The sequence below is a fragment of the Salvelinus fontinalis genome, chromosome 4 (assembly GCF_029448725.1).
Source record: "Salvelinus fontinalis isolate EN_2023a chromosome 4, ASM2944872v1, whole genome shotgun sequence".
Lineage (NCBI taxonomy): Eukaryota > Metazoa > Chordata > Actinopteri > Salmoniformes > Salmonidae > Salvelinus > Salvelinus fontinalis.
Genome location: NC_074668.1, coordinates 81,553,635 through 81,562,842, shown reverse-complemented (window position 1 = coordinate 81,562,842; position 9,208 = coordinate 81,553,635). Strand labels below are relative to the sequence as shown.

General features: G+C 44.4%; 1 protein-coding gene across 1 annotated transcript in view; it reads right to left on the bottom strand.

Annotated features, from left to right (window-relative positions):
* The window catches only part of hsd11b2 (hydroxysteroid (11-beta) dehydrogenase 2), a 67,477-nt gene that overhangs the window by 17,861 nt on the left and 40,408 nt on the right, over nucleotides 1-9,208 (bottom strand). The window contains exon 2 of the mRNA XM_055921623.1: nucleotides 3,929-4,141. Coding sequence (XP_055777598.1) covers nucleotides 3,929-4,141 — 213 coding nt within the window. The remainder of the gene's footprint in view (nucleotides 1-3,928; nucleotides 4,142-9,208) is intronic.

Here is a 9,208-nt window from a genome sequence, read left to right as displayed (position 1 = left end):
GAGAGAGAGAGAGAGAGAGAGAGAGAGAGAGAGAGACAGAGACACAGAGACACAGAGACACAGAGACACAGAGACACAGAGACACAGAGACACAGAGACACAGAGACACAGAGAGACAGAGAGACAGAGAGACAGAGAGACAGAGAGACAGAGAGAGATCAGGCTCCACACAGAGAATAAAGCATCTTGTTTTATCCTCATCATAGCTCTGTGGTTAGTCTGCTGTTTGCAGCCAAGTGAAACATGAAGCAGTGTACCATATAGGAGATAGGGTGTCATTAGGTCAGTGTACCATATAGGAGATAGGGTGTCATTAGGTCAGTGTACCATATAGGAGATAGGGTGTCATTAGGTCAGTGTACCATATAGGAGATAGGGTGTCATTAGGTCAGTGTACCATATAGGGTGTCATTAGGTCAGTGTACCATATAGGAGATAGGGTGTCATTAGGTTAGTGTACCATATAGGAGATAGGGTGTCATTAGGTCAGTGTACCATATAGGGTGTCATTAGGTTAGTGTACCATATAGGGTGTCATTAGGTTAGTGTACCATATAGGAGATAGGGTGTCATTAGGTTAGTGTACCATATAGGAGATAGGGTGTCATTAGGTCAGTGTACCATATAGGGTGTCATTAGGTTAGTGTACCATATAGGAGATAGGGTGTCATTAGGTCAGTGTACCATATAGGGTGTCATTAGGTTAGTGTACCATATAGGAGATAGGGTGTCATTAGGTTAGTGTACCATATAGGAGATAGGGTATCATTAGGTTAGTGTACCATATAGGGTGCCATTAGGTCAGTGTACCATATAGGAGATAGGGTGTCATTAGGTCAGTGTACCATATAGGGTGCCATTAGGTCAGTGTACCATATAGGAGATAGGGTGTCATTAGGTTAGTGTACCATATAGGGTGTCATTAGGTCAGTGTACCATATAGGAGATAGGGTGTCATTAGGTTAGTGTACCATATAGGGTGTCATTAGGTTAGTGTACCATATAGGGTGTCATTAGGTTAGTGTACCATATAGGGTGTCATTAGGTCAGTGTACCATATAGGAGATAGGGTGTCATTAGGTTAGTGTACCATATAGGAGATAGGTTAGTGTACCATATAGGAGATAGGGTGTCATTAGGTTAGTGTACCATATAGGAGATAGGTTAGTGTACCATATAGGAGATAGGGTGTCATTAGGTCAGTGTACCATATAGGAGATAGGGTGTCATTAGGTTAGTGTACCATATAGGAGATAGGGTGTCATTAGGTTAGTGTACCATATAGGAGATAGGGTGTCATTAGGTTAGTGTACCATATAGGAGATAGGGTGTCATTAGGTCAGTGTACCATATAGGAGATAGGGTGTCATTAGGTCAGTGTACCATATAGGAGATAGGGTGTCATTAGGTTAGTGTACCATATAGGAGATAGGGTGTCATTAGGTTAGTGTACCATATAGGAGATAGGGTGTCATTAGGTTAGTGTACCATATAGGAGATAGGGTGTCATTAGGTTAGTGTACCATATAGCAGATAGGGTGTCATTAGGTTAGTGTACCATATAGGAGATAGGGTGTCATTAGGTTAGTGTACCATATAGGAGATAGGGTGTCATTAGGTTAGTGTACCATATAGGAGATAGGGTGTCATTAGGTTAGTGTACCATATAGGAGATAGGGTGTCATTAGGTTAGTGTACCATATAGGAGATAGGGTGTCATTAGGTCAGTGTACCATATAGGAGATAGGGTGTCATTAGGTTAGTGTACCATATAGGGTGGCATTAGGTCAGTGTACCATATAGGGTGGCATTAGGTCAGTGTACCATATAGGGTGTCATTAGGTCAGTGTACCATATAGGGTGTCATTAGGTTAGTGTACCATATAGGAGATAGGGTGTCATTAGGTCAGTGTACCATATAGGAGATAGGGTGTCATTAGGTTAGTGTACCATATAGGAGATAGGGTGTCATTAGGTTAGTGTACCATATAGGAGATAGGGTGTCATTAGGTTAGTGTACCATATAGGGTGTCATTAGGTTAGTGTACCATATAGGAGATAGGGTGTCATTAGGTTAGTGTACCATATAGGAGATAGGGTGTCATTAGGTTAGTGTACCATATAGGAGATAGGGTGTCATTAGGTTAGTGTACCATATAGGGTGTCATTAGGTTAATGTACCATATAGGGTGTCATTAGGTTAATGTACCATATAGGGTGTCATTAGGTTAATGTACCATATAGGGTGTCATTAGGTTAATGTACCATATAGGGTGTCATTAGGTCAGTGTACCATATAGGAGATAGGGTGTCATTAGGTTAGTGTACCATATAGGGTGTCATTAGGTCAGTGTACCATATAGGAGATAGGGTGTCATTAGGTTAGTGTACCATATAGGAGATAGGGTATCATTAGGTGAGTGTACCATATAGGGTGTCATTAGGTTAGTGTACCATATAGGGTGTCATTAGGTTAGTGTACCATATAGGAGATAGGTTAGTGTACCATGTAGGAGATAGGGTGTCATTAGGTTAGTGTACCATATAGGAGATAGGGTGTCATTAGGTTAGTGTACCATATAGGAGATAGGGTGTCATTAGGTCAGTGTACCATATAGGAGATAGGGTGTCATTAGGTCAGTGTACCATATAGGGTGTCATTAGGTTAGTGTACCATATAGGAGATAGGGTGCCATTAGGTTAGTGTACCATATAGGAGATAGGGTGTCATTAGGTTAGTGTACCATATAGGAGATAGGGTGTCATTAGGTCAGTGTACCATATAGGAGATAGGGTGTCATTAGGTTAGTGTAACATATAGGAGATAGGGTGTCATTAGGTTAGTGTACCATATAGGAGATAGGGTGTCATTAGGTTAGTGTACCATATAGGGTGTCATTAGGTCAGTGTACCATATAGGGTGTCATTAGGTCAGTGTACCATATAGGAGATAGGGTGTCATTAGGTTAGTGTAACATATAGGGTGTCATTAGGTCAGTGTACCATATAGGAGATAGGGTGTCATTAGGTCAGTGTACCATATAGGAGATAGGGTGTCATTAGGTTAGTGTACCATATAGGAGATAGGGTGTCATTAGGTTAGTGTACCATATAGGAGATAGGGTGTCATTAGGTCAGTGTACCATATAGGAGATAGGGTGTCATTAGGTCAGTGTACCATATAGGAGATAGGGTGTCATTAGGTTAGTGTACCATATAGGAGATAGGGTGCCATTAGGTCAGTGTACCATATAGGGTGTCATTAGGTCAGTGTACCATATAGGAGATAGGGTGTCTTCTCTGTGTGTGTGTGTGTGTGTGGTGTGTGTGTGTGTGTGTGTGTGTGTGTGTGTGTGTGTGTGTGTGTGTGTGTGTGTGTGGGTTCCAGCGTCCTTGTGTGTGTGTGTGTGTGTGTGTGTGTGTGTGTGTGTGTGTGTGTGTGTGTGTGTGTGTGTGTGTGTGTGTGTGTGTGTGTGTGTGTGTGTGTGTGTGGGTTCCAGCGTCCTTGTGTGTGTGTGTGTGTGTGTGTGTGTGTGTGTGTGTGTGTGTGTGTGTGTGTGTGTGTGTGTGTGTGTGTGTGTGTGTGTGTGTGTGTGTTCCAGCGTCTTTGTGTGTGTGTGTGGGTGGGTTCCAGCGTCCTTGTGTGTGTGTGTGTGTGTGTGTGTGTGTGTGTGTGTGTGTGTGTGTGTGTTCCAGCATCATTGTGTGTGTGTGTGTGTGTTCCAGCGTCCTTGTGTGTGTGTGTGTGGGTTCCAGCGTCCTTGTGTGTGTGTGTGTGTGTGTTCCAGCGTCATTGTGTGTGTGTGTGTGTGTGTGTGTGTGTGTGTGTGTGTGTGTGTGTGTGTGTGTGTGTGTGTGTGTGTGTGTGTGTGTGTGTGTGTGTGTGTGTGTGTGTGTGTGTGTGTGTGTGTGTGTCTACGTCTCTCACCTCTGAGGCCCAGTTTGTCCTTGGTGTCTAGAAGAGCCTGTTGGACCTGCTGTGGCTGGGTGATGTCCACCTGTAGTAAGGTGAGACGAGGGGAGCAGGTCCTCCGGAGCTCCCTGGCTCCCTCCCCACACAGATCTAACACCGTAGCAAACACCTCAAAACCCTGGGCGTCCAGACGCCACGCTGCAGCCTTCCCGAAGCCTGTGTCACAGCCTGGTAAGAAAGGGAGGGAGGGAATGACAGGTCAGTGACTGCGATACTGCTAATCCAAGTCTGGTTCATTAACGAAGAAAATCAAGGGTACTGGAGAGGAGGAGAAGGAGAGAGAGAGAGGAGAGAGGGAGGGAGGGATAGAGAGAGAGAGAGAGAGAGAGAGAGAGAGAGGAGGGAGAGGAGAGAGGGGAGAGAGGGATAGAGAGGAGGGAGGGAGGGAGGGAGGGATAGAGAAAGAGGAGAGAGAGAGAGGAGAGAGAGAGAGAGAGAGAGAGAGAGAGAGAGAGAGAGAGAGAGAGAGAGAGAGAGAGAGAGAGAGAGAGAGAGAGAGAGAGAGAGAGAGGATACATTGTCGCTTTTTTAGCATACATTATGAAATTCTGAAAAGGTCAAAATTGCTTTGTCTTTGCTCTTTGTTTTTGGGGTTAATGAACTGAACGACTAGAGAGTAGTACGTGGTGGGGGGTCATTGTGAAAACGATGGAAAAACAGGAAAGTAGTCATTCACATCTCATTCCACAGAACAACTCAAACCTGTGGACCCTAGGCAGCCGTCCTCTCACCATTAGAATCAGGGGATTAGAATTCAGATCAGGCAGTAGAACCTCTATGCTCTGCACACTATCTACGTTCTACAACAACAGAATGGAACTGAATTCAGATCAGGCAGTAGAACCTCTATGCTCTGCACACTATCTACGTTCTACAACAACAGAAAGGAACCGAATTCAGATCAGGCAGTAGAACTTCTTTGCTCTGCACACTATCTACGTTCGACAACAACAGAAAGGAACCGAATTCAGATCAGGCAGTAGGTCCTCTTTGCTCTGCACACTATCTACGTTCTACAACAACAGAAAGGAACCGAATTCAGATCAGGCAGTAGAACCTCTATGCTCTGCACACTATCTACGTTCTACAACAACAGAAAGGAACCGAATTCAGATCAGGCAGTAGGTCCTCTTTGCTCTGCACACTATCTACGTTCGACAACAACAGAAAGGAACCGAATTCAGATCAGGCAGTAGAACCTCTATGCTCTGCACACTATCTACGTTCGACAACAACAGAAAGGAACCGAATTCAGATCAGGCAGTAGAACCTCTTTGCTCTGCACACTATCTACGTTCTACAACAACAGAAAGGAACCGAATTCAGATCAGGCAGTAGAACCTCTATGCTCTGCACACTATCTACGTTCTACAACAACAGAAAGGAACCGAATTCAGATCAGGCAGTAGAACCTCTATGCTCTGCACACTATCTACGTTCTACAACAACAGAAAGGAACCAAATTCAGATCAGGCAGTAGAACCTCTATGCTCTGCACACTATCTACGTTCGACAACCACAGAAAGGAACCGAATTCAGATCAGGCAGTAGAACCTCTATGCTCTGCACACTATCTACGTTCTACAACAACAGAAAGGAACCGAATTCAGATCAGGCAGTAGGTCCTCTTTGCTCTGCACACTATCTACGTTCTACAACAACAGAAAGGAACCGAATTCAGATCAGGCAGTAGAACCTCTTTGCTCTGCACACTATCTACGTTCGACAACAACAGAAAGGAACCGAATTCAGATCAGGCAGTAGAACCTCTGTGCTCTCCACACTATCTACGTTCTACAACAACAGAAAGGAACCGAATTCAGATCAGGCAGTAGAACCTCTATGCTCTGCACACTATCTACGTTCTACAACAACAGAAAGGAACCGAATTCAGATCAGGCAGTAGGTCCTCTTTGCTCTGCACACTATCTACGTTCGACAACAACAGAAAGGAACCGAATTCAGATCAGGCAGTAGAACCTCTATGCTCTGCACACTATCTACGTTCTACAACAACAGAAAGGAACCGAATTCAGATCAGGCAGTAGAACCTCTTTGCTCTGCACACTATCTACGTTCTACAACAACAGAAAGGAACCGAATTCAGATCAGGCAGTAGAACCTCTATGCTCTGCACACTATCTACGTTCTACAACAACAGAAAGGAACCGAATTCAGATCAGGCAGTAGAACCTCTATGCTCTGCACACTATCTACGTTCGACAACCACAGAAAGGAACCGAATTCAGATCAGGCAGTAGAACCTCTATGCTCTGCACACTATCTACGTTCTACAACAACAGAAAGGAACCGAATTCAGATCAGGCAGTAGGTCCTCTTTGCTCTGCACACTATCTACGTTCTACAACAACAGAAAGGAACCGAATTCAGATCAGGCAGTAGAACCTCTTTGCTCTGCACACTATCTACGTTCGACAACAACAGAAAGGAACCGAATTCAGATCAGGCAGTAGAACCTCTGTGCTCTCCACACTATCTACGTTCTACAACAACAGAAAGGAACCGAATTCAGATCAGGCAGTAGATCCTCTATGCTCTCCACACTATCTACGTTCGACAACAACAGAAAGGAACCGAATTCAGATCAGGCAGTAGAACCTCTATGCTCTGCACACTATCTACGTTCTACAACAACAGAAAGGAACCGAATTCAGATCAGGCAGTAGAACCTCTATGCTCTCCACACTATCTACGTTCGACAACAACAGAAAGGAACCGAATTCAGATCAGGCAGTAGAACCTCTATGCTCTGTACACTATCTATGTTCTACAACAACAGAAAGGAACCGAATTCAGATCAGGCAGTAGGTCCTCTTTGCTCTGCACACTATCTACGTTCTACAACAACAGAAAGGAACCGAATTCAGATCAGGCAGTAGAACCTCTTTGCTCTGCACACTATCTACGTTCGACAACAACAGAAAGGAACCGAATTCAGATCAGGCAGTAGAACCTCTGTGCTCTCCACACTATCTACGTTCTACAACAACAGAAAGGAACCGAATTCAGATCAGGCAGTAGAACCTCTATGCTCTCCACACTATCTACGTTCTACAACAACAGAAAGGAACCGAATTCAGATCAGGCAGTAGAACCTCTATGCTCTGCACACTATCTACGTTCTACAACAACAGAAAGGAACCAAATTCAGATCAGGCAGTAGAACCTCTATGCTCTGCACACTATCTACGTTCGACAACCACAGAAAGGAACCGAATTCAGATCAGGCAGTAGAACCTCTATGCTCTGCACACTATCTACGTTCTACAACAACAGAAAGGAACCGAATTCAGATCAGGCAGTAGGTCCTCTTTGCTCTGCACACTATCTACGTTCTACAACAACAGAAAGGAACCGAATTCAGATCAGGCAGTAGAACCTCTTTGCTCTGCACACTATCTACGTTCGACAACAACAGAAAGGAACCGAATTCAGATCAGGCAGTAGAACCTCTGTGCTCTCCACACTATCTACGTTCTACAACAACAGAAAGGAACCGAATTCAGATCAGGCAGTAGAACCTCTATGCTCTGCACACTATCTACGTTCTACAACAACAGAAAGGAACCGAATTCAGATCAGGCAGTAGGTCCTCTTTGCTCTGCACACTATCTACGTTCGACAACAACAGAAAGGAACCGAATTCAGATCAGGCAGTAGAACCTCTATGCTCTGCACACTATCTACGTTCTACAACAACAGAAAGGAACCGAATTCAGATCAGGCAGTAGAACCTCTTTGCTCTGCACACTATCTACGTTCTACAACAACAGAAAGGAACCGAATTCAGATCAGGCAGTAGAACCTCTATGCTCTGCACACTATCTACGTTCTACAACAACAGAAAGGAACCGAATTCAGATCAGGCAGTAGAACCTCTATGCTCTGCACACTATCTACGTTCTACAACAACAGAAAGGAACCAAATTCAGATCAGGCAGTAGAACCTCTATGCTCTGCACACTATCTACGTTCGACAACCACAGAAAGGAACCGAATTCAGATCAGGCAGTAGAACCTCTATGCTCTGCACACTATCTACGTTCTACAACAACAGAAAGGAACCGAATTCAGATCAGGCAGTAGGTCCTCTTTGCTCTGCACACTATCTACGTTCTACAACAACAGAAAGGAACCGAATTCAGATCAGGCAGTAGAACCTCTTTGCTCTGCACACTATCTACGTTCGACAACAACAGAAAGGAACCGAATTCAGATCAGGCAGTAGAACCTCTGTGCTCTCCACACTATCTACGTTCTACAACAACAGAAAGGAACCGAATTCAGATCAGGCAGTAGATCCTCTATGCTCTCCACACTATCTACGTTCGACAACAACAGAAAGGAACCGAATTCAGATCAGGCAGTAGAACCTCTATGCTCTGCACACTATCTACGTTCTACAACAACAGAAAGGAACCGAATTCAGATCAGGCAGTAGAACCTCTATGCTCTCCACACTATCTACGTTCGACAACAACAGAAAGGAACCGAATTCAGATCAGGCAGTAGAACCTCTATGCTCTGCACACTATCTATGTTCTACAACAACAGAAAGGAACCGAATTCAGATCAGGCAGTAGGTCCTCTTTGCTCTGCACACTATCTACGTTCGACAACAACAGAAAGGAACCGAATTCAGATCAGGCAGTAGAACCTCTTTGCTCTGCACACTATCTACGTTCGACAACAACAGAAAGGAACCGAATTCAGATCAGGCAGTAGATCCTCTATGCTCTCCACACTATCTACGTTCGACAACAACAGAAAGGAACCGAATTCAGATCAGGCAGTAGAACCTCTATGCTCTGCACACTATCTATGTTCTACAACAACAGAAAGGAACCGAATTCAGATCAGGCAGTAGGTCCTCTTTGCTCTGCACACTATCTACGTTCGACAACAACAGAAAGGAACCGAATTCAGATCAGGCAGTAGAACCTCTTTGCTCTGCACACTATCTACGTTCGACAACAACAGAAAGGAACCGAATTCAGATCAGGCAGTAGAACCTCTGTGCTCTCCACACTATCTACGTTCTACAACAACAGAAAGGAACCGAATTCAGATCAGGCAGTAGATCCTCTATGCTCTCCACACTATCTACGTTCGACAACAACAGAAAGGAACCGAATTCAGATCAGGCAGTAGAACCTCTTTGCTCTGCACACTATCTACGTTCGACAACAACAGAAAGGAACCGAATTCAGATCA